The sequence below is a fragment of the Aquarana catesbeiana genome, linkage group LG06 (genome assembly GCF_042186555.1).
Source record: "Aquarana catesbeiana isolate 2022-GZ linkage group LG06, ASM4218655v1, whole genome shotgun sequence".
Classification (NCBI taxonomy): Eukaryota; Metazoa; Chordata; class Amphibia; order Anura; family Ranidae; genus Aquarana; species Aquarana catesbeiana.
Window position 1 is genome coordinate 341,972,235 of NC_133329.1, and position 26,908 is coordinate 341,999,142.

Consider the following 26,908-nt stretch of genomic DNA (forward strand, 5'->3'; position numbering starts at 1 on the left):
CTAATGGGTTTTGCTCATAGTTGGGACTTGTTACTTGTAGGGTTTAATTAACCTCAAATGCAGTGGATTTTTTTTAAATAATTGTCATCAAAGTCATTAAGGTGCTCAGCATACAATGCTACACAGGTCTTCTAGAAGAAAAAATGATGAGATGGGTTCTGTAACCTTTCCTGACTTCTATTGTTTTCCCCCAAAAAAAGTGGCAAGAAAACTGTTTGCAGCTCACCTCCCTTTCCTCTTCCATAGACTAAACATAGGCAGACTGGCAGACACGTATGTCTACACGTATGTTTACACATCAACCCCTGTCTATTGTCTACTGCCAAATTTTATGACTCAGCCAGCAAACTTTTCTTCTAGACATCTGGTGTAGCCCAAGTTAGGGATGGATAAACTAAAGGCAAAATGGCTGATCACTTTGCAAGAAAAGTTGCACTTTGCATGGGAATTTTTTCCCAGAGCTTAGTGAATAAGGTGAAGCCCTGTTAAAGCGGCGTTCCACCGAAAAAAAAAAATTAAGTCAGCAGCTACATAAAGTGCAGCTACTGACTTAATAATCAGACACTCACCTGTCCCACGGTCCAGCGATGCGGGCATACGAAGCCCTGCTTCTCTCCCCCCCTCCTCTCCAAGGCGCCGGCATTGTTACTGTGGACGCCTGGCTGTGACTTCACAGCCTGGTACGCACTGCACATGTGCGAGCCATGCTGCCGCTGTGAATGGCCGGGCAATGTTCTGGGATCTGTGACGTGTCCCAGAAAATTGCACGGGGGAGAGGTGAACTTCCTTCCGGTGCCGCAGAGCCCTGGGAGGAAGTGGGAGTTCGGAGCCTCTAAAAATCAGGGTATCCACCCCCCCAAAAAAATGACATGCCAAATGACAGGAGGCATGTCAGGGGGTCACCGTCACTTAAAGCGGAAGTTCCATTTTTGGGTGGAACTCCACTTTAAGTTCAATAATCCAATCATATGCTAGCAAAAAGTTTGTTTTTTTATTGCACATGATTGAGCATTCCTTGCAAAGTAAAATTTCACCACATTCATCAAACTCTGAGGCACTTTCCCTTGCAAAGTGCAAATTTCACTGCAGAGTAAACAGCCTATTTCCCTTTAGTAAACCAACCCCTTGGTGTCTGCTAAAGCCTTAGGTCACAGACATGCATATAATCACTGGCAGGTGCTGCCAAACTCATCAGGGTTTGGGTACAGTCATCTTATGTCTAGAGGTACATTAGATAGCCCCTCAGGTTGTCTTGTAGCAGGTCAAAAAAATAAGAAAAGGACTTACATTAGTGGTCAGTGAGTGGACTTTCTCTCTTTACTTATAAGTGTTTTTTTCCTCTCCACTAACAGGACCTGGAACTCTGCCGAGAGTTAAACAGCTCTTTGTTATCGATCGGCCTCTACCTAGACAGCATAGCATCTCTTTCCCGAGAAGTGAAGAAGGCATGTGTTACTTAGATGTGGATGTCATTGCAGAGTCTAGTCCATGTAATCTGCTCAATCCATGACGGCCCCACCTCTTTACCACTAGGAAAGATTAATGTGACACTAATTGGTTCTGAATCTGATCTTTTTATTGAGTCTTTTTAATGTAAGAGCTGTTTAAGAGAAGACTTGGGATGACTTACGGCCATTGTCTGCATGGTGTGGTCACTGTTAGAAGCAATTATAATAATGATACATTGATTATCATTCAGGAACATGCTTATGTGATGATAGAGCAATTATATCATTTACGTACTACCGTAAGCTTACGAAGCATGGTGGGTAAACAAGGGATTTATAGTAAAACATATGGTGCATGTACATGGGCCTTCTGTAACTATGTAACCCTACATCTCTTGCTTTAATGGAAGCCTGCAGAGGTAGAAATATGTGAGATGCCATTGCATGTTGTTTTTTGAGGGCACAGCAATTGTCGCTACCAGTGAGCTGCTGACTAATTGCATGTTTTTCTGGATCAGTAAATCATTAAACCTTTAGAAATCAGGCAGTTCTCATCTCTCTTTCCAATAGGTGATGTATTTATTCAAATTGATTATTTAAAATAAAAGGCAGCTCCCATATCTCTGTCCTATAGAGAATAGTTTTAAGCAGATCACATGCAGTATTTAGGTGGTCTGACATATTTTTCCCAAATATTGCATGTGATGCTGAAAATTCACTATTCCTTTATTATTTACCTCAAAAAAACAAAAATGCTCGGTAAATACTTCATAAAACGGCATTAAAGTCAATTCACTAAAGGAAATAAATAAATAAATGTGGTAAGTAAGTAGTGGTCCAGACATGCAATATTTAAAAAATGTAAAACTATAATAGCCAATTTGGAGGAGTCCCTAACTTTCTGGATCAGAAGTCTCTCAACAGTAATGCATGGAAACCTAAATATGAATAAAAACACAGAAAACATTGGGATTGATTTACTAAAAGCATTTTGCAATAGACAACAGAAAAGAGAAAGGAATGGGACTTTGTGTGAGGCAGGTCACTGAATGGATACCTTATTCATATCATTCATAGAATTATTTATTAATTACAAATCATGTTGTAAAAAGTGTCAATCTGTGATACAGGACACAATATACTATGATACACTTGTATGAATATATAGTTATAATACAAAATAAAATACAACATAATTAGCGGTACAGTTACACAAAAACACCCACCCATTCCTAATAGTTCAATGAACATAAACAATTGCTCTTGGTGAGCCAAACTTGTCTGGGCATCAGTTCGATGTATACTCGACGCACGTTTAATGGCTCATGCCAATCATCAGGAGTAAAAGGATACCCTTTAAACAGAGAACAATCTCTCAAAATAAAGGTCTATAACTTACAATGCGGCCCGGTGGTGACACCCAGCCTATGTCCAAGGGAAGACAGGGGACAGGGATGATGATCTCCCCCGGGGCTGTGGTGAGGAATCCCAACCAGACCAGAGGCAGGGGCCATTCACACAAGCAGGATTCCAGGCATGTTTATGGCCACAGAATCATACACAAGGTAATTGAGTTTAACTCCTACCCACTCCAACACTTTTTGGGTTCATTTTAGTTTCACATTTTACAGTTCACCACCACATGGTGGTTTTGGTTTTGGATTTATCTGTTGTGGGTATATGTATAGACATTTTCCCTGGCTGTAGTTCCCTTGTCTAATACACTTCACATCATTGTAGTAATCACTACCATTCATCACCTCACTCATTCACAGGCATAGGTTCATTCCATTAATTAATGCATTCATTTCACATGGTTCCATGTTCATATACTTGCAGAGCAGTGTGGACTGTTAAGCACACAGATTCACATGGTCGCCTGGTCTTCACCTGGCTGCTGTCTCTGGTCTGGATGGGATTCCTCGCCTCAGCCCCGAGGGAGATCATCATCCCTGTCCCCTGTCTTCCCTTGGACATAGGCTGGGTGTCACCACCGGGCCGCATTGTAAGTTATAGACCTTTATTTTGAGAGATTGTTCTCCGTTTAAAGGGTATCCTATATTTATAGATATCACTGATTTAATTTCAGAGCATTTTACTCCTGATGATTGGCATGAGCCATGAAACGTGCGTCGAGTATACATCGAACTGATGCCCAGACAAGTTTGGCTCACCAAGAGCAATTGTTAATGTTCATTCAACTATTATGAATGGGTGAGTGTTTTTTATGTAACTGTACCGCTAATTATATTTTATTTTGTATAATAACTATATATTCATACAAGTGTATCATAGTATATCGTGTCCTGTATCAGACTGACACTTTTTACAACATGAACAAGTAGCAAGGTCAGCGCGATTTCAGGGGCTGTCTGGGTGGCTTCATGCACAGATGTCTATTGAAGTAGCACCTGAAATCGGCAAAAGTAGTGCAGGAACTACTTTTGCAAATCTGTGCAGCCCCGCAAAATCGGTGTCGCACTGATTGGAACAGTGTCATTGCCTCCAATAGGCTGCGACTTGTCATGCGATTTGATCTCTCAAATCGTATGATAAATTGCTCCAATGTGAACCTAGGCTTAAAGTGGTTACTATGCATGAAGGTAAAAAACCTTCTGTGTGCAGCAGACCCCCCAGCCCCCCTAATACTTACTGTATTTTTTGGACTATAAGACGCACTTTTTCCCCCCAGAAATATTGGGGAAATGTCCCTGCGTCTTATGGTGCGAATATATGACAGGCACTGCTCCCCGCCGCTGCTGGCACCGCCCCCTGCCACCGCTTGCATCGCCTCCCGCCACCACCACCGGAAGAGAGGCAGGAGAGCGGAGGACAGACTTCCAAACCCCCCGTGGGTGCTGGGCGATCTTCTGGCTGGTTCCTGAGACAGAAAGCAGAGCATTCGGCCGCTCAGGCTGTTCTGTCTTCTGTTAGGCGGAAGGGATAACATCAGGTAAGGCTGTGTTTGTGGCAACGTTCACTCTGCATTTCTATGGCAATGGTCACTCTGCATTTTCTATGGCAGTGGTCACTCTGCATTTTCTATGGCAGTGGTCACTCTGCATTTTCTATGGCAGTGGTCACTCTGCATTTTCTATGGCAGTGGTCACTCTGCATTTTCTATGGCAGTGGTCACTCTGCATTTTCTATGGCAGTGGTCACTCTGCATTTTCTATGGCAGTGGTCACTCTGCATTTTCTATGGCAGTGGTCACTCTGCATTTTCTATGGCAGTGGTCACTCTGCATTTTCTATGGCAGTGGTCACTCTGCATTTTCTATGGCAGTGGTCACTCTGCATTTTCTTTGGCAGTGGTCACTCTGCATTTTCTTTGGCAGTGGTCACTCTGCATTTTCTATGGCAGTGGTCACTCTGCATTTTCTATGGCAGTGGTCACTCTGCATTTTCTATGGCAGTGGTCACTCTGCATTTTCTATGGCAGTGGTCACTCTGCATTTTCTATGGCAGTGGTCACTCTGCATTTTCTATGGCAGTGGTCACTCTGCATTTTCTATGGCAGTGGTCACTCTGCATTTTCTATGGCAATGGTCACTCTGCATTTTCTATGGCAATGGTCAGTCTGCATTTTCTATGGCAACAGTCACTCTGCATTTCTTTGGCAATGGTCAGGCTGTATTTCATGGGCACTGGAAAATATTTTAGTACACCATTTGGTTCAGAATATTTTTTTTTTCTTGTTTTGAACCTCTAAAACCTAGGTGCGTCTTATGGTCGGGTGCGTCTTATGGAGCGAAAAATACGGTACCTAAGCCCCCTATCGATCCAGTGATGTCCACAAGAGCCTTGGCTCTCCGGGGACTCGCACTCCTGATGGCATAAGCCATTGGCTCCCACTGCTGTCAACAACAGCCAGCGCACCAATCAGGATACGAAGGGGTAGGGCTGAGGCGACCCTCCATGTGTCCATGTGAATGGACACACAGAGCCTCGCCTCGGGAGCACTCCTGCTTGGGTGCCCCTAGAGCAAGCTGGTTGCTGTGGGGGGCCACCCAGCAGGAAGGAGAGGCCAAAAGTGCTGACAAGGGACACAAGAAGAGGAGGATCTGGGCTGCTCAATGCAAAACGACTGAAAAAAAAAAGGTTTTTTATGACATGTTTGTTATTTTTTTAAAGACAAGACTTAAATATCGCTTTAAGAAATTTGGGTATTCTTTGTAAAGCAAAATCTTACCCATCACATGCAAGGAATTTTTTTTTCTTTTAAACTGCATTTTTGCTTACACATGATTGAATGATTAAAGTCACCAGAGCTTCCCCTCATTTACTAAGCCATGCATAGCTCCCAACTGTCCCTGATTTTGAGGGACTGTCCCTGATTTGGAGCAATGTCCCTCATTCCTCCTCATTTGTCCCTCATTTTGGTCTGATCTATATAGTTGTATATAAAATGCACTATTTATCTTTCAAAAGGTGTTTCACAGTGCTAAACGTTTCATCCAATTTCTAAATGTCTGCATTGGAAATTTCATAAGACAGAATAAAGGAAAAGTAGTGGTTAAAAAAAAGCACTTGTGGGTTTAACTCATCATTTGATTTGTATAATTCTCCTTTAAGAGGGCGTGGCAGGGGTGTGTCCAATGTCTACACTTTTGCAAATTTCTATCATTTCTATTGCAAAAAGTTGGAAAGTATGAGCTCTGGAGCAACTGCACTTGCAAAGTGCACAGTCTATTTGCCTTTAGTAAATCAACCCAATTACATATAGTGAAATATAACTATTTTCTCCTGTAATTTCGCCAGATTTTTATAGACTTTTTATCAGTACGGTGTTTCTCATCACTAAGGAAGTTTGCTATACAGTATTAACAAATGAGAATCATCCTGGTATGGTTAAATGGAGAGTAGAAAACGTCCCCCAATATTATATGTAAGGGATTAAAAAATGTAAATGTCACTTAGAGTGTTTAATTGAATTGCCGGCCAAGGCACATAAGAACATTTTCTAGGCAGGACAGTACCACATCACGGGGTCAATCAGAATAAAAAAAGGGCTGCAGTATTATAATATAGTATTATAATATTGCAAACAGAAACCTGTCATTAGCGAGCTATTTTAGCTCATTCCTCCCAGAAATGCTCGTAGTACACCCCGTGTGAATGAGGCCTATAATCCTATCCCCCGTGTTTGAAGCTTGTACTATAGGTACTGTAAGTCATTTGCTACAGTCACCTGCTACAAATATCTCAAAATACAAAGGCTCTGCAAATGATCGGTACTACTGATGCCACGTACACACGACCAGACTTTACGGCATACTTGGTCCGGCGAACCGGAGTCCGTCGGACAATTTGATCGTGTGTGGGCTTCAGCGAACTTTTTTTTTCTCAAAAGTTTGACGGACCTAGAAATGAAACATGTTTCAAATCTGTCTGATGGACTCGAGTCCGGTCGAAAAGTCCGCTCGTCTGTATGCTAGTCCGACGGACAAAAACCGACGCTAGGGCAGCTATTGGCTACTGGCTATGAACTTCCTTGTTTTAGTCCGGTCGTACGTCATCATGTACGAATCTGTCGGACTTTGGTTGATTGTGTGTAGGCAAGTCCATTCATTTGGAAAGTCCGTCGAAATGTACGCCGGACAAAGTCGGCTGTAAAGTCCGCTCGTGTGTACGCGGCATTAGAATTTAACCACGCAGGGAATCCCAGGTGCCCTGAAAATTCATGGATGCCTCCATTATGCTTTCTGATTTTAGAAAGATTGGTGCTGAGAAATGTTCCAGAACTTCCTGCAATGCAAAGTGGGAACATCTCCATAGATCATTGAGGCCCCACATGACACTGTGGGTTGTGTTGGGTGTAGGCCAACGCATCTAAATTTCCATAGGTCCATATTTGCATACTGCAGAAACTTGGATTCAGTCATGCAATGATGGATTTATTTGTATGGTTATTAGTAGCAGTTAATAGTAGTGATTGCTGTACCTGAAGTTAAAAGAGAGCTATGGAAAACCTAAATGGTTTTGCTTGGCAGGTGTAGGAAATTACTGACAGCTGCATATTGAAATGGAAAGGTTATTCTGGTAATTACAAAATTTCATGTGTAGCGATTTAGCAATTATAAATGTTATATCAATTTTCAAAGAAATTAGAATTTTTCTTTAACGCAGCTTGTACACTGGGCTGATTTACTGTGGTGAATTATACACACCCTGACGTGTCCAGAAACAAAATCTACACGTAATTAATAATGGAGCTACTACAGTAAACTACACATGGTAATACAGTGCACTAACTGCACATTGGAATCTTGTCTGTGCTATCTGCTTACGTCTGATAGAGCTGTATTCACTCCAATCAATGATGAAGAAAAACAGGTTCTAACTTCTAATTATTGATTGACATTCTCAGTGTTGGAAAACTACAGTAGGTGAAGATTTACAATGACTGATGGAACTATAACATACACAAATGTTAACATAAAGCAATGCTAGCCATTTTTCTGAGAGAGAAACAGAAAGGCTAGGTTTATCGTTCCTAGAGAAAACATTGCTCCATCCAGTCCTGCTGACACAATGACATTGGACATTTGATCACGTGGTCTGCATCCAAGGGATGGACCAGAATTCAGATTGGATTATCTTCCCATTCATCAGAGAACATGTGATTAATTGCTGATCCTGGCATACATTTTAGGCATATGGTGAATAGCCCTACAGGTTTAGCTCCAAAATCTACAGGCAGGTAGAATCCTTTAAATGAGCACATAGTACTATACCATGTCACATTATTGATCCTGACACTTGGGGGAATTCAATAAATTCCCAGCAACACTTTTCTGGCATTATGGCCCTTTAAAATGGCAGATGTTTAAATGTCAGATTTAAAAATCCCTTCTGCCTGTTTCAGTATCTTTACTGACATCTGCAGCACATTCAGGTAGCTATCACTGCACCAAATTTGAAAATAAATACCACCAGTTTGTAGATAACAAAACCTAAGGTAATTAAGGCTAACTCTAAGTCGGCGTACAGTGACAGGCAGAGTGCCTGTCTCCATACCCTGTGTAGCAGGCAGCTTATTTGCCACTACTATCACTTCCCCTTCTCACCTGTTACTGACCAATTGTTAAGGACACCGTTGGCTTCACAACTTACAGCCTCCTTGCAAATATCAACACTGACAGAGGGTGTAGGCTGATGGAGAAATAGAGGGGCTAGTTCCCCATCATATCTGCTCTCTCCTTGTGTGGCGGGTTCTATAGCCAAAATATGGCTGTCCATTGGATATGAATTCACCCACTTTCACAAGGAGGGCAGACCTAATAGGGAACCTATGTCAATGAATCCCCATAAGGCTCCTCCCAGCCAGCCTTTAAAATCCTCAGCGGCTGTGCTGTATGTGTGGCGGGAGGATGCTCTGAGGAAAGGGTGTTCGTACATAAATTTTTCACCTGCACAAACATTTGTCATATAGAGGCACGTTGGATTTCTAAAAAGTGTCTTAGATATTCTTTATGAATTCCCCTGACTGACTTAGCAATAAAGACTCCACATAGGTTGTAACTTTTCAATAGTCTATTAAGCTGTGTTCAAGTTATTAAGTACAATGGTAGTAAGAATTCCCAATAGTTCCAGTCTTTCTGGCCCCTTGCAACTAGAAGGCGAGGTGAGTGCCCCTCAATGGCAACATAGATAGCAATAAAAGCTGGAAAATGTTTTTTTTTCCTGCCCACTATATATATAAAAATTATCTGGTTGGGGCAGTTAGAGAGGGTCTGGTTTTAAGATGTGCCAAAAATATTTGGTCTGGTTTTGGCAAAGCTTGATAGGCAACCTTCGAGAGTTGGACGTCTACCTTAACCTCCCTGGCGGTATGATTATTTCGGATTTTAGGTGCTGAAAGCAGTACAATTATTTTGCATGGAAATTTGGCGTTTTATATTGTAGGTCTGTAATTCTTAACAATAACACACTTAAATCTGTCCACCATCAGTCTAGTAGATATCCCGAGTATGATGAAGTTTGAAACACAAAAACATAAATTATAATATAATAAATATAAATAATTAAAAATAATAATAATATAATAATAATAAAATAAATTTCCCCACGATTCACTATCGCTCAATTCTGCAAGTGTATCAATTTACTATCGCTGATTTCTAGCAGGTCTAAAGCCACTTTTGACTTAAAGGGACACTTTTTGGTTGCTGTGGACAATCTCAAGTTTCCAGGCAGAAAGAACAGTATATATAATATAAAACTGCATGCAGGGCATTGGACAAAGCACTGGAGACAAAAGGGATGTGAAATAATTTAATACAGTACTGTAATCAGTAAGATTACAGTACTGTATGTGTTATGATTTTTACTTTTTTATAAATTTGCCGTCAGGCTCCGCCCCCGTGCGTCGCAACGCTTGCAGGGAACAGAGCCTGGCACAGAGAGGCTTCGGAGGAGACAGAGCCCTCAGACACAGCGGGGGAAATCGCAGGATCCTGGGGACAAGGTAAGTAACACCGCACAAGGATCCTACAATGTAATCCCGAGTGTGGCTGGGGGTTACCGCTAATGGTGCTGAAATTTAACCCCAAGCCACACTCGGGAATACCGTCAGGGAGGTTAAAACGTAGCTTCAGTGAGAACCTCTGCATTCACTTTCATTCACAATTGTTTCATGTCTGAATTATACTTGGTCACCCCATAAGTCTGATGCAGAAGTCCATCATGCAAGCAGAACAAGTGCTACTGCAGGATGACTTGCTTGAATATTTTCAGGCATGGCTGGCCTCAATTCTGGCCTGGCTGTCTGGGTTGAATTATGGTCCGACCGATTGGGTTGAGTTCTGGCCAGTTTAGGCAGCATATGGGGCAGTGTACAAAGGTAAGTAGTATGTAGGGCAGTGTACAGAGGTCAGTAGTATGTAGAGCAGTGTACAGAGGTCAGTAGTATGTAGAGCAGTGTACAGAGGTCAGTGGTATGTAGGGCAGTGTACAGAGGTCAGTAGTATGTAGGGCAGTGTATAGGGGTCAGTAGTATGTATGGCAGTCTACAGAGGTTGTAGTATGTAGGGCAGTGTACAGAGGTCAGTAGTATGTAGGGAAGTGTGCAGAGGTCAGCAGTACGTAGGGCAGTGTACAAAGGTCAGTAGTATGTAGGGCAGTGTACAGAGGTCAGTAGTATGTAGGGCATTGTACAGAGGCCAGTAGTATGTAGGGCAGTGTATAGGGGTCAGTAGTATGTAGGGAAGTGTGCAGAGATCAGCAGTATGCAGGGCAGTGTACAGAGGTCAGTAGTATGTAGGGCAGGGTACAGAGGTAAGTAGTATGTAGGGCAGTGTACAGAGGTAAGTAGTATGTAGGGCAGTATATAGGGGTCAGTAGTATGTAGGGCAATGTACAGAGTTCAGTAGGATGTAGGACAGTATATAGGGGTCAGTAGTAGGTAGGGCAGTGTGTAGAGGTCAGTAGCAAGTAGGGCAGTGTGCAGAGGTCAGTAGCAAGTAGGGCAGTGTGCAGAGGTCAGTAGCATGTAGGGCAGTGTACAGGGGTCAGTAGGATGTAGGACAGTTTACAGGGGTCAGCAGTTTCTAAAACTGAGTACAGGGGTCATGAATATGTAGGTGTCAGTAGTATGTAGGGCAGTGTACAGTGGTTATGAGTATGTAGCGTATTGTACAGGGGTCAGTAGTTTGTAGGGAAGAGTACAGGGGTTAGCAGGGAAGACAGTGTACAGGGATCACCATAGTGGAGATTTCCCCATATGCAGAGAAGGGAAGCAGCAGTGACACACTACAGTTTACTTTTCTGGCACACTGATCCCTGCCAGTCCTTCGCTCTTATCCATCCCATGTGATATCACACACAAGGGTCTGGGATGGATGGGAGAGGAGGGCTGGCAGGGATCAGCACAGGACACAAGCAGATCACTTCCCTATGCCACTCTGTAGGTGGGGGAGCACTATAGACAGAAGGCTTGCAAGGCAGGGTGGCGACCTACCCAACACCTGCACACAATCGACGGGTAGATTGCGATCTGTGGGATGCCAACCCCTGACTTAGAGTGATTTCATACCCTTGTTTAGGTCCTAACATGTAAAAGGCCATTGGACAAGTTTTGTCTTTGCTTACATTAGTTTTCTGTTTTTTTTAAAGCAGAGTTCCGCCGGATAAAAAAAATTCAAGTCAGCAGCTACAAATACTGCAGCTGCTGACTTTTAAAATAAAAACACTTACCTAGCCAGGGCGCCCATGATGTCCTCACCCAAAGCCGACCTGTCTCTCGGCTCCCGGGTGGAGGCGTCGGCATCTTCAGTAAGGGAATTGGGAAGTGAAGCCTTGCATGCACGAGTTGTGCTGCACGCCCTGACTAGTCCCTGTTGTCTTCTGGGACCTGTGTGTCTCCCAGAAGACAGCAGGGGGGAGGCGGAGGAGGAGCCAGACATGTCGTAGATCGCCACAGATTCTACGCCTGAAGTGGGAGCAAATACCTGTATTAGACAGGTATCTGCTCCCCCCCCCCCCCCCCGAAAGGAGCTAAATGTGACACCGGGGGGGGGGGGGGGGGGGATAACCAGGTAAGCGGAATTTAAATGTAATTTTTGGGTTGAGCTCCACTCCACTTCAAGCTTCTTTCCCATTACTTAATTTTATAAAACAAAACACATCCTGCCCCTGGGTGGCTCCATTGACTCCTCCACTTTACAGTATCTGTGGATGGAAACTATGGAGCTATGGTTACCACACAGGCTGGACCTCCAAATATATTTGCCTTTGCTCAGGGATAAGTAGTTTACACAAAGAAGATCTTTTTTTTTGTTTTTGTTTTGTTTTTTTTGTTACTGTTTAGTTCATTTTACAAGAAGTGACAAGTAGCTGCATTTTTGGCAAGATGTACAGGTATTTTCTGTAATTGCTAAAAATGTTGCAGCCAGCAACTAGACATGAGAATTGGTAAGCTGTTATATTTTACATTTTTATTTTGTTCTTGTATTTAGTTATGCTATTATCTTGGTTCTGTTAATATGTGTTCTATTACAACTTTCACCAAACTCTACAATATTATGGGGATATTTAATAAGTGCCTTGATTCAAAGTAGATTACATATACATAACTCCCAACATTTTGAGATGGGAATGAAGGGACACTTACTAACAAATGTATGTAGTCATAGGACACGCCCCCTGCCACATCCCCTTAAAGGAGAATTAACCAAAAAAAAAAGGTTAATTAAATCGGCAAGGACTTTTTTTTACCACTACTATTCCTTTATATTGGCTTTTAAAATGTACAAATGTAGCAATTTAGAAATTGGATGAAAGGTTTAGCACTGGGAAACACTTTTTGAAAGATAAAAAGTGCATAAACTATATAGATCAGACAAAAATGAGGGACAAATGAGGTGGAAGTAGCCTCCCTGGCTCGGGGTTAAAATTCAGGACCATTAGCGTTAACCCCGAGCCACACTCGGGATTACATCGCAGGATCCTGGTGCCTCCTTACTTACCTTGTCCCCGGGATCCTGCGATGTCCCCCGCAGTGTCCGAGGGCTCCGTCCTCCTCCGAAGACTCTCCTTGCCAGGCTCCGTTCCCTGCGAGCGTCGCGACGCACGGGGGCGGAGCCTGGCGGCAAATAAAAAAAAAAAGGAAAAATCATAACATACAGTACTGTAATCTTACAGATTACAGTACTGTATGAAATGATTTCACATCCCCTTTGTCCCCAGTGCTTTGGCCCATGCCCTGCATGCAGTTTTACATGATATACACTGTTCTTTCTGCCTGGAAACTGGAGATTGTCCATAGCAACCAAAAAGTGTCCCTTTACGTCAAAAGTGGCTTTAGACCAGCTATAAAACAGCGATAGTAAATTAGAACACTTGCAGAATTGAGCGATAGTGAATCGTGGGGAAATTTATTTTATTACTATTTATTTTTATTTTTTTTAATTATTTATTTTTATTTATTATATTATAATTTATGTTTTTGTGTTTCAAACTTTATCATACCCGGGATATCTACTAGACTCTGGTTTGGACAGATTTAAGTGCGTTATTGTTAAGATTTACAGACCTACAATATAAAACGCCAAATTTCCATGCAAAATAATTGTACCGCTTTCAGCACCTAAAATCCGAAATAATCATACCGCCAGAGAGGTTAAGGACAGAGGGACATTGCTCCAAATCGGGGACAGTCCCTCCAAATCAGAAACAGTTGGGAGCTATGCATATAGAGTTCATTACAACGATCAGCCATAATATTATGATGACCCACCTAATGAGTAGGCCCCCCTTTTGCCACCAAAACAGACCTGACCCATCAAGGCATGGACACCACTGTCTCCAAGCTGTCAGTAGATCCTTTCGGTCCTGTAAGTTGTGAGGTGGGGCCTCCATGGATCGGCTTGTTTTTCCAGCACATCCCACAGATACTCAATGGATTGATATCTGCCTCATACTTATTGGTGTTTTCCCTTAAACCATTCATCAACCATTTTTGTGGTGTGGCAGGGCATATTATTCTGCTGAAAGAGGCCACTGCTATCAGGGAATACCGTTTTGACGAGGGGCTGTACTTGGTCAGCAATAATGTTTAGGTGGGTGGTATGCATGCACCAACACCCATCTAAATACTAATATATTCCTATTGATCATGTTAACAGCTGCAAATTCACAAGCTCCATTCAAAAGTCCACCATTCACTGTTTTTTTTTCCTCACTCCATTGTTACCAAAAGCAGCCCCAAGATCAAAAAGGGTTAATTTTGTTCATGTTTGTGACCCAAAAAACCCCTCTGCATTTCTGGTGCCCAGTGCACACAGTGAGAATTCCAGGATCCATCTACTGAGCCGTGGATATATTACCATGATAAATACACACATATCAACGCTTAAAATGAATGAGCACAATGCGGTTGATTTACTAAAAGAATAAAGATTGTTCCTTTAGCAAGAGGAATTTTCACTTTGGAAAATGTATGTTTAGTTAGTACAGGGAATGTTCAGCTATAGTGAATGAATTGAAGCTCTGTTCACTTCATCCAATCATGTGCAAGCAAAAATCCCATTTTTGTTTAATTTCCCTCACACATGATTGGGTGTTCAAAGTGAACATTGCTTCACCCTATTCATTAAACTAAAGGAACGTTTTCTATTCTTTTAGTAAATTCACTCCAGTGCCTGTCAATTGGTGTGTTGGTTACTTTAAGCTACATGGCACGCTATGCAGTAGATTCTGGGAAATAAGGATCTTCCTGGGAGTTCAGAGATTGGTATAAATACATTTGTACTGTGGTCTGACCATTTATATGGTGATGGAACTCCACTGTAAATCCTATTTTTTTATTTTATTTACAAGAGATACGCTAATTTCTATGTATAAATTTAAAAGGACGTAGAATTTGACATACCTGTATGCAGGACTCTGATCCGATCGTACACCCAGGCATAAAGTGGTCAATAAACTGAACTCAGAGCCTCAGCCTACCATGTAACAGGATAGTTCTGTGTCTGATGAAATATTCATTCCTTATTGTCATGCTGCATTAACATCATTTCCTGACAAACTAAAGGAGTAAATTCAAATAAGATGTGTTCATCAAACACAAAGGATCATTTGGACATCAAGGCCAGTATTCCGTTGTTTTGTAAGCAAAAGAAACATGAAAAATGATTAAATACCTTGTTTATCTGAGCTGATCTGTCGTTTTACTGTCTATACACAGTACAATCCGATCATTCAATCTAGTGAATGACTACTAAGGAAATTATATCATATGTTCTTTTCAGTCTTTTTTATACTTGTTTTCAAGTTAAATGGAAGAAGTCAGACGGGTTGAGAATTTATAAATGCTTTTAAATGTTTTCTGTAGTGTGTGTGGTGTATTAAATCGTTTTTTTATTTGAACATTTAATTTCTCTATTCTAATTGAATTTAAAGTCAGTCAGTTGGTATTTAAATAGGAATTTCAACAATAACAATTTAATCAGTGTTTAACTATAAGATTGAATTTACTCTAGTGCTGCTGCATGATCATGTGTTTTTCAGCGCATTTTCATGCTTTATGCATTTTTTTTTACTTATACAAGAAGTAGACTGGTTGTTAAATGCAAAACCATGACAAAACACATGGATTTTTTTATGCGTTTTTCATGCATTCTTTTTGAAGTCTATGGTGCCAAAAATGCACTATGCTGCAGCAAAAAAAGCACCTGCACCATTTTCAGAAATCGCGGCAGTGCACCATGTTGCACTAATGTGAACGGGCACCATAGAGAAAAATGTGATTTCCACTGTTGTGCATTGCAGCTCAATGGCAAAGGCAAGAGAAATTGCGCTAGTGAGACTGGGGCCTAAAAGTATTAAAACTGAACTCCAGTATGCAGAAATCTATGTGTTTATACCCACTGCCTGCTGTGCAGCTTTCTACCCTTATTTTAACAGTTATCTGGAGTGTGACAATATTGGTTGCTAGGGCACCAGCAGTCCTAGAAACCAATGACAGCTTAGCAGCAGGGAACCAGTTCTGCAGACTGGTGGGCGGACGGTCTGCCATTTCGTGACCACTGCACTAGAGGGAAAAGTGGATGGGAAAAAAATGATAAGTGGCTGCAGATAGTATGGAACAATCTATTCTCAAAGTTCACAGAAGAAGCACCGAAGTGGTCCAAATCATTCTCTCAGCAGCTCAGCTCACCCTGACCCCCCCCCCCCCCCCCAAGATCACCTGCTCTTTGTTTATATACAGGGGTTGTGTTTGCTGGTGCTTTAGCAAAAATATAAATTGTAAATATCAGGGCCATGGTCCAGGAGTTGACCTGTTTTCATTTGGTTCAAACTGCATAAATGTCCTCCATTGAACTAAAGAACTGCCAGCTTCTCGGAATACACCGTTATAAAAATACATCAGACAAAATACCTGAGAACTAGAGACACAAAGCCAAAACCACTGTGAGGAAGCTACAAATGAGGGATGTAGAGGTTGCTATGGTAACTGTCTCAGTAGTTCCACAATGCTTTACTGCAGAATTACTGGCAAATCTACCTAAAATGTTACCTCAGATCCACACACCTTTGTAGTGACTGCTGAAGCAAAAATGTTGTCACAAAAAACATTCATTCCCTTGAATCTATTAGATACACAATATGAGGCTAGGTGCACATCTGTGAGAGTGCAGGACTGCACGTAATTGGCATGCATTCCTGCACCCACACGTATTACTGTTTAGCAGAAGCATGGGGGGTGCCATTAATTCTTATTGGCACCCCCACACATTGGGGTACATTTTCCCATGAGTGGAAACACATATGTAGCGCCCTGGGGTTTAGTCAGGGATGCTCCTCACAAATTTACTTGCCAGGAGTAGTTAACGTGGTCTATTGTTAGAGATCCGCTGATTTCTCCCTAAGTTTGGCCTTTTTGTACTTTTCTCTTCTACTACTAGGTGGCGGGCACTTGGTGGTACTAGATATGAGAAGGAAAACTCAAGGTTAGGTTATGGGTAGGTGTGGTATCTCAGCCAATGGGCAAGGGTTTTCGTGAATCCCTTGGCCTGCTGGGAGAGCCTATATATTCGGGTGGAGTCAGGTGATTTGTGTTCTTTGACACCTGGACAGCTGTCTGGGCGGACATGTGTTGTACGCCCCAGGCTGCAAGGCCGGAGATTGGGCTTATCGAGGTGCATCTGGCTGCCAGGCTGTGTGAGATGTGAAGATTTTCAGGCCACAGCTCTTGAAGAAAGTGATGTGAGAGGCACCACCTGCTAGAGAGGTGGGTATTAAAAGAGAAGTATGGCCATACTTACTGCACTTACTTTTGCTCTTCTGTGACACAGAATCAGCTGATAGCAGGAAATTGCCTGCTATCAGCCTACGTGGCAGAGTTGGCAGAGTTGCTCCAGGCTCTGGAAGGGTACTGGCAATATTGTCGGGATCCACCCAGCTGCCTGATTGACAGCTGGCTATGCCTCTCAGCGCGTGGCTGAAAGCTGAAGCCAGCTGCACCCATCCAGTTAGAGCCAGAGGGGAGAGCAGTGACTAATAGTCATTGTTCTCCGAGCAGACCGAGAACTGAGCAGTCATGTGGTCAGTCAGTTCTCAGGCTTAGAGCCAGCATGGGACAGCTGCAACCTAACACTGATGCTGCAGCATAGAGGTGAGCATGTGTGTTTGTTTTTTCTTAACTCTAAACCTGTCCTTTAAAACAATACTAAACTCCTCAAAATACTCACCTCCATCTTGCAGTAATGTGATAATTACATCCCTTGTCGGCTTCTGTCATCTTCTGTCTGGGCTACATCTGGGCGCTGGGTTTTTAGCCTCTTGATTGGCCAGCAGGGGATGACATGATCCCACACATGTGCATGGGAGTCAGTTAATCCAGAATATATAGCATGTAGCTATAGCGGCAGCACTGATCAGTGTATTCTGACCAGAGGCGTAACTAGAACCTTCAGGGCCCCGGTGCAAGAAACCATGATGGGCCCCCTTTCCATCCGAGCCCCGGCTTCCAATTTTGGGAGGGTGTCCATGGACATCCTCCCAAAACCGTGCTTCCCACCTGACCCCTGGGACATGCATCCAGCGCAATCACATCGGCCCTTTACCATGTGATCAGCTGATCACATGTAAACAGACTGGTTATCCACAGCCCTTTCCTCACACGCTGTGTTTGTGTTAAGAAAGGACTGCCATTAACTGTCAAGAATGTCAGTAAATTGTTTACACTGATAATCAGTGCCCCAATCATCAGTGCCCATCACTTCCACCTACAAGTGTTACCTATCAGTGCTCATTAATGCTGCCTATTAGTGCCCATCAATTCTGCCTATCAGCACCACCTATCAGTGCTCATTAATGCCACCTAACTGCGTCCATCAGTGCCACCTATCAGTACTCTTTAATTCTGTCCATCAAAGCCCATCAATACTGCCTGAGTTCTGCCTATCAGTCTTCCTCAGTGCCCATCAGTACCATCTATCAGTGCCCATCAATGCCACCTATCAGTGCTGCCTATCAGTGCTCATCAATGTGGCCTATCAGTGCTCATCAGTGCCTCCTATAAGTGCTCATCAGTGCCTATCAGTGCCTCCTATCAGTGCCTCCTATCAGTGCCCATAAATGCCTCCTATCAGTGCCCATCAGTGACTTTTATCAGTGTCCATCAGTGCCTTCTATTAGTGCCCATCAGTGCTTTCTATCAGTGCTCATCAGTGCCTTCTATCAGTGCTCATCAGTGCCCATCAGTGCTGATAAGGTCAGGGATTTAATTTAGAGTTCTCACTTAATATGATGCCTACATGTAAATCTGTTTTTAACTTTTTGGCTGTTGAACTCAATTGAAGCTGCTTTTGTTTTCTTGTAACTATATTGCCATGGTGTTGAAGCTTGTGTTCGTAGCCCAGGTGACTCCTGTTGTTGTTTACCCTTGCCCTGTGTGGGGGGGTTGTGCTAATGCTATTGTTTGTATAAAAGGCCTTTGAAAGAAGTAAAGGCAGCAGTCCATTATGCTCAAGAACTGATACACGGATTTCTGACTCTGTGTCTTAATTCCTATATGAAGCAATAATTTGACAAAGCAATATAAACTTAAAGCAACTTATTTAAAAGTTGCCCCTAACATTTTGGCGCTCGGAACAGGGACTCACCGATGATACTACAAGAGGTGGATGAGCTACGCTGACGGAACAAAAGGAATAGGCATTCCGGGAACCACAGATCAAAAAACCTGGCCAGGTAAGAAAAAGCTTTATTTTTCTTATATTCTGTGCTCCCCTGATTTGTGCCTATCCGTTCTGTCAGTTACGGTTCTCCTGGTTTTAAAACACCAGCCTCTGTAGTGGTGAGTCTAGAATTACTGCATATTTTAGTTTATATTGCTGGAATTATTTGTTTGTTTTTGTTATCTGTGTTTGTCTTGTCTGTCTTGTTGAGAAAGTGAATGAGCCTTGTCAAGGATGGTATGAGTTAGAAGGGGATTGCCGAACTAAGCAACGGAATGCGCCTTACCTCACACGATTGGGAACCTGAGGGCTTGTGAGCTTGGGGGTCTGACGCTTATGCTTAACCTCACATCTAACTCATAAACCATAGACGGGTTGAGAGTATAAGCCCTGTCTGCTCCATAAAGCAGGGATAAGAGTGTATGAGAGGGATTCCCAGATACGGGGAGGGAATAAGATCTCCAAAAGCCCGGAGATCTAGTCGGATACCTGGTCACTTCAAGGAATGCTTGTATATGTTGTAGTCGTCAGTCTGATCACAATATTTTGTCAGTTGACTAGCATATAAAGTAATTCGGTTTCAAGAATCTCATTTAGGAGAGGTTTTTAGTATTCTGGCATCCTAGGAGGAAAAGGCAACGAGGAACTAGTGTAACTTGGTTAAGTGTTTTATATTGTACACTAAGTGTCCCACACGCCACCTAGGCTGGACTGTCAGAATGGGCCAGAGGAACACAAAACCCCGTCAGGGAATTGTAGCACATTACACGGTGCCACAGATAAGAGAGGGATTCCCAGATACGGGAGGGGAATGAGGTCTCTATAAAGCCCGGAGATCTAGTCGGATACCTGGTCACTTCAAGGAATGCTTGTATATGTTGTAGTCGTCAGTCTGATCACAATATTTTGTCAGTTGACTAGCATATAAAGTAATTCGGTTTCAAGAATCTCATTTAGGAGAGGTTTTTAGTTTTCTGGCATCCTAGGAGGAAAAGGCAACGAGGAACTAGTGTAACTTGGTTAAGTGTTTTATATTGTACACTAAGTGTCCCACACGCCACCTAGGCTGGACTGTCAGAATGGGCCAGAGGAACACAAAACCCCGTCAGGGAATTGTAGCGCATTACACGGGCATCAACCATCCCACCCCCATATACTGACATAGAATGTAAACCACACAAGATATATCCTGTACTTAAGGGTAGAGAATGTTTTTTTTTTTTTTTTTTTCAGGTTTGTGGAGTATAAGAATTTCATTCAGAAACTGTAGCTCCCGTACGCACTGATACATGCATTATAGTAAAGCCAGCTGTTTTCTGTAGATTTGTGACACAGTTAATGAATACACATGAAGCAACCTGGCAGGATGGGGAGGATTTATGCAGACATAAAATGACTCTGACCCTGTTTAACCAGTTTGTGACTGACCTGCAGACCGAGCTGAGGGGGATGGCAATACTGGAGACAGACAGACACATAGACTCAAGGGCTCCTTTTATTGCTAGATTAGAAGCTTTCTGTCAGGCAAAACAACAAGAGGGGGGGTCAATATCACCCATGAAACAAATGCCAGGACAGACTGTATCAGAATTTTACTTATCTATAGAAAGTATGATGGCAGATGAGGGATTGGATTTAGAGCTGCCAGTCACGATCCGAGCCTTCAATAGACAGTTTATGGAAGCATTAATTCCACAGATAAGTGAGAGACTGAAAGCCTGCACACCACCCTTAATTTGTTGCGATTTTTGGCAGAAAAAGGTTGCAAGGTTAACAAGAAAAAGTTGCAAGTGTGTCAGGAAAAAGTTATCTTTTTGGGACATTGTATATCACAGGGTACGAGACATCTCACTGAGGAGAGGGTTCAAGTGATAAAGGGAATGTTACCCCCACGGAATTTCAAACAATTGCGTATGTTTTTAGGTATCGTGTCATATTGTAGACAGTGGATACCACACGCTAGCGCTTTGATGCAGCCATTATACGATTGTTTGAAAATTGTACCGTATATGCTTACAGAAATAGCTTATGAGTCGTTTGTCACTTTGAAAAAGCTATTGATTTCTGCCCCGGCCATTGGTATTCCGGATTATACTAAGAAATTCAATCTATACGTTGCTGAGATCGCTGGACACGCCACAGGTGTACTGACACAGGCACATGTAAAACAAAGACCAATCGCTTACTTTTCAGCAGCATTAGATCCAGTGTCCAGAGGTTCACCGTCCTGTGTACGGGCGGTAGCTGCAGTGTCAATTATCATAGATAAGTCATCAGAAATTGTTCTAGACAATCCAGTTGTAGTGCATACCACACATGACATACATGCAATCTTGTCTCAAGTTCAGCCCAAACACATTTCCATGGCTAGGCAATTAAGGTTACAGTGTACTTTACTTTTACCTCCAAATGTCACTTTTCAGCTCTGTACAACCTTAAATTTGGCTACCTTTTTGCCTCTTCAGTCATCAGATTTGGCAAGGGGGAATAATAGTGCTAATAAGGAAGGAGATGAGGACACTGACACTCTTCTGTTTGAGGAAGTAAATGAACATGATTGTTTTCAGCTCATGGAACAGGAGACAATGGGATTCCCACATGTTATAGATACACCAATTTTAAACGCTGAGCACACTTTGTACATAGATGGTAGCAGGTTTGCTGATGACAAGGGTAAATATCACACAGGTTATGCCGTAGTGACTGATACACAGGTAATTGACGCACAGCCCTTACCAGCCCACATGTCAGCACAAGAGGCAGAATTAAAAGCTTTAGAACAAGCCCTAGAATACTTAAAAGGACGAGAAGGGAATATTTACACTGACTCTGCCTACGCTTATGGCGTAGCGCATGATTATGGCCACATATGGAAGGCTAGAGGTTATCTGACAGCAGCAGGTACACCTGTAAAACATGGAGAAGGGATTAAGAGAGTCCTGAACAATCTTCAAAAGGTTAAACGAGTAGCCATTATGAAGATAGCGGCACACACGAGCGCAAAAACAATTGAGGCAAAAGGAAATGCATTTGCAGATTTGACTGCAAAACAGGCAGCTCTAGGGGAAGGAAGCCCTGAGACCTTAGCAGCGGTAGAGGTGAGTATCCCAGAACCAACATGGCAGCAGCTGAGTAAATTACAGGAGCAAGCAGGGGAGAGCGAGAAAGATAAGTGGGTCAGTATGGGAGCAGCACCAGACCTTGACAATGTATGGAGGGAAGGGGGCAAAATATGCCTGCCTGCCTCTCTGTACCCAGCAATGGCAGCGGCAGTTCACCTACCCACACACGTCAGTTCCAATTCCATGTATAGGATTGTGAACCAAGGATGGCTCGCCCCTGGATTCAGTAGTACTGCAAGAAACTACTGTGCAGCCTGCCAAATCTGTCTCCTGAATAATCCAGGACAGAGAGTAAAAACCCCACGAAAACACCAGGTCCGGGCCCAATACCCCTTCCAGAGACTGCAAATTGACTACATACAAATGCCCAAGAGTGGCCCCTTTGAATTTGTTCTCGTGTGTATCGATTTATTCTCAGGTTGGCCTGAAAGTTATCCAGTAAAAACAGCTACAGCAAAAGCCACAGCTAAGAAACTGATCACTGAGTTAATACCTAGGTTTGGTCTTCCTGAAACCATAGAATCAGATAGGGGGACACACTTTACAGGAGAAATCATGCAGAATGTAATGACCATGTTAGGGGTTCAACAAAGTTTTCACACCCCTTACCACCCACAGAGTTCGGGATCGGTGGAGAGAGTAAATGGGACAATAAAGTTAAAAATACAAAAAGCCATGCAGGAGTTAAACAAGCCATGGCCTGAATGTTTGCCTTTGGCTTTATTCTCTATAAGGTACACCCCTACAGGGAAAACGGGATTATCCCCCACACGAAATACTTTTTGGTAGTGCACCTAGATTAGGTTTATACTTTCCACAGAGTATGCAATTGCAATGTGATAGTTTGACTGCATATGTAATACAATTACAACAACGTCTAACTAAGATCCACAAAAGTGTGTATTCTTCTCTTCCAGACCCTAATTCAATAACAGGTACACATACGCTGCTACCAGGGGATTATGTATATGTAAAGAAACACACCAGAAAGACATTGGAAGCAAGGTTTGAAGGTCCTTATCAAGTGCTTCTGACCACAGCCACTTCAGTAAAGCTGGAAGGAAAACCTACCTGGATACACGCATCACACTGCAAGAAACAACCCGAGAAAACAACATGATGAAATATCTACTTACATATTGTTTGTTGCAGATTGTTGTTTTACAAATACATGCATGGACTCCTGGTATTAATGTAATAGATGTAGAGGAAACAGCAAATTTTAAATGGGTTGTAGATGATCCTAAAGTAGCAAATGATTCAGGATATGAGATGAATAAGTATTATGATGTAGGTAATTACACTGTTAAAGGACACAGGTACAATCACGAATATATGTGTATACAGGAAAATAAATAGGAAAATTAGGAGAATAGACAGGGCATACTGATCAATGTGTATTGACATCACCCACTCCTGCTAAACTCCTCTTCTTGAATTTAAGATGTTAGTAATACCTAGGGAGATGGGTTCTACCCCTCTGACAACTCGCGGTCAGGGAAAGGACTCTGGGGAAAAACTGACTAGAACTTATTCATGAGGACCCAGGGGGAAGGAGAGGATGATGTCAAAGGGGGAAATTGATAAGGTCAGGGATTTAATTTAGAGTTCTCACTTAATATGATGCCTACATGTAAATCTGTTTTTAACTTTTTGGCTGTTGAACTCAATTGAAGCTGCTTTTGTTTTCTTGTAACTATATTGCCATGGTGTTGAAGCTTGTGTTCGTAGCCCAGGTGACTCCTGTTGTTGTTTACCCTTGCCCTGTGTGGGGGGGTTGTGCTAATGCTATTGTTTGTATAAAAGGCCTTTGAAAGAAGTAAAGGCAGCAGTCCATTATGCTCAAGAACTGATACACGGATTTCTGACTCTGTGTCTTAATTCCTATATGAAGCAATAATTTGACAAAGCAATATAAACTTAAAGCAACTTATTTAAAAGTTGCCCCTAACAGTGCTCATCAGTGCCGTCTATCAGTGCCTTCTATCAGTGCTCATCAGTACCTTCTATCAGTGCTCATCAGTGCCATCTATCAGTGCCGTCTATCAGTGCTCATCAGTGCCTTCTATCATTGCCTTCTATCAGTGCTCATCAGTACCCATCAGCGCCTTCTATCAATGCTCATCAGCGCCGTCTATCAGTGCTCATCAGTGCTGTCTATCAGTGCTCATCAGTGCCGTCTATCAGTGCTCATCAGCGCCTTCTAATAGTGCTCATCAGCGCCGTCTATCAGTGCTCATCAGCGCCTTCTATCAGTGCTCATCAGTGCCGTCTATCAGTGCTCATCAGTGCCGTCTATCAGTGCTCATCAGTGCCTTCTATCAGTGCTCATCAGTGCCTTCTATCAGTGCTCATCAGTGCCTTCTATCAGTGCTCATCAGTGCCGTCTATCAGTGCTCATCAGTGCCTTCTATTAGTGCTCATCATTACCTTCTATCAGTGCTCATCAGTGCCTTCTATCAGTGCTCATCAGTGCCTTCTATCAGTGCTCATCAGTACCTTCTATTAGTGCTCTTCAGTCCCTGCTATTAATTTCTATCAGTGCTGTCTGCCTTCTCAGGACAGCACAGCTCTGAGTGGAGATCGTATGTCACAGATTAATAGCACAGAGAGGCTCCGGCGGCATTAATGTTCTATATGTCGGTCCTCTCTGGCACAGATGAGAGAGGACACACAGCTGATCTCACTGCTCCCCCTTCTCCCCCCTCCCCTCTCCTGATTCTGACAGTGGGGAATTCTGTAACATTCTGCAACATGCTAACACGGAGTGGAAAAGTGTATTTCAGAATATACAATTATTTACCATTACTTCTTCATTGTGATCTAAAAATTAAGACTCTAGGTAGCTAATTAGGCTAAAAATAGGATAAAAAAGAAGAGACCCTCAAATTGTTATATAACTACTTCTAAAGTGAACAGGATTATCAAAGGTTTCCATAAGAACTGCAAAGCCAGATTTTGCACCAAGGCCCTGTAACACGTTTTTCTTTTTAAGCTATTCTGTCATAAAGAAAATATGGCGGCTGCCTTTAGAAAAATACTAATTGCCTGGCTGTGTGCTTTTGAATCACAGACCAATTAAATGCAGGCTGTAAAGAATAACCGAAAAGTGTCAGAATTCCTTATCTGTAGGGCAGCACAGTAGCTAAGTGGTTAGCACTGCCACCTAGCAGCACTGGGGTCATGGGTTCAAATCCCAACCACAGCACTACCTGAGTTTGCATGTTCTCCCTGTGACTGTGTGGGATTTCTTCGGGTAATCTGGTTTTCCCTCCACACTCCAAAGACATGCTGGTAGGTTAATTGGCTCCTGTCCCAGTATTTGTATGAATGGGAGTTAGGGACCTTAGACTGAAACCTTCTTGAGGGCAGGGACTGATGTGAATGTACAATACACACTCACCGGCCACTTTATTAGTTACACCTATTCAATTGCTTGGTAACACAAATCAGGCAATCACATAGCAGCAACTCAATGCATTTAAGCATCTAGACATGGTGAAGATGACATTCTGAAGTTCAAACCGAGCATCAGAATGGGGAACAAAGGGAATTAAGGTTACTTTAAACGTGGCATGGATGTGGGTGCCAGACAGGCTGGTCTGAGTATTTCAAAAACTACTGATCTACTGGCATTTTCACACACAACCATCTCTTGGGTTTCCAGAGAATAGTCCAAAAAAGAGAATATCCAGTGAGTGACAGTTGTGTGGATGAAAATGCCTTGTTGATGTCAGAGAAGAATGGGCAGACTGGCCCTCCTATAAAATACACAGATGTAAACATGACCAATAGGAAATCATGTTAAATAGACGCACTAAAAAATGCATACAGTGGGGCAAAAAAGTATTTTGTCAGCCACCAATTGTGCAAGTTCTCCCACTTAAAAAGATGAGATGCCTGTAATTGTCATCATAGGTATACCTCAAATATGAGAGACAAAATGTGGAAACAAATCCAGACAATCACATTGTCTGATTTTTGAAAGAATTTATTTGCAAATTATGGTGGAAAATAAGTATTTGGTCACCTACAAACAAGCAAGATTTCTGGCTCTCACAGACCTGTATCTTCTTCTTTAAGAAGCTCCTCTGTCCTCCACTCATTACCTGTATTAATGGCACCTATTTGAACTTGTTATCAGTATAAAAGACACCTGTCTACAAACTCAAACAGTGACACTTCAAACTCCACTATGGTGAAGACCAAAGAGCTGTCGAAGGACACCAGATACAAAATTGTAGACCTGCACCAGGCTGGGAAGACTGAATGTGCAATAGGAAAGCAGCTTGGTGTGAAGAAATCAATTGTGGGAGCAATAATTAGAAAATGGAAGACATACAAGACCACTGATAATTTCCTTCGATCTGGGGCTCCACGCAAGATCTCACCCCATGGGGTCAAAATGATCACAAGAACGGTGAGCAAAAATCCCAGAACCACACAGGGGGACCTAGTGAATGACCTGCAGAGAGCTGGGACCAACGTAACAAAGGCTACCATCAGTAACACACTACGCTGCCAGGGACTCAGATCCTGCAGTGCCAGACGTGTCCCCCTGCTTAAGCCAGTACATGTCCGGGCCCGTCTGAGGTTTGCTAGAGAGCATTTGGATGATCCGAAAGAGGATTGGGAGAATGTCATATGGTCAGATG

The 26,908-nt window shown here is 42.6% G+C and overlaps 1 protein-coding gene across 5 annotated transcripts in view; it reads right to left on the reverse strand.

The window, feature by feature from the left end:
• Window positions 1-26,908, reverse strand: part of MYO3B (myosin IIIB) — a 635,651-nt gene that overhangs the window by 596,789 nt on the left and 11,954 nt on the right. For 3 of the 5 annotated variants that reach the window (XM_073633935.1, XM_073633936.1, XM_073633939.1), the window contains exon 1: window positions 1,288-1,432. The exons of the other annotated variants lie outside the window; for them this stretch is intronic. In XM_073633935.1, the coding sequence (XP_073490036.1) occupies window positions 1,288-1,289 (2 nt within the window). In that variant the 5' untranslated portion in view covers window positions 1,290-1,432. Of the gene's footprint in view, window positions 1-1,287; window positions 1,433-26,908 lie in introns of those variants that run through there. 5 annotated transcript variants of the gene reach the window in all.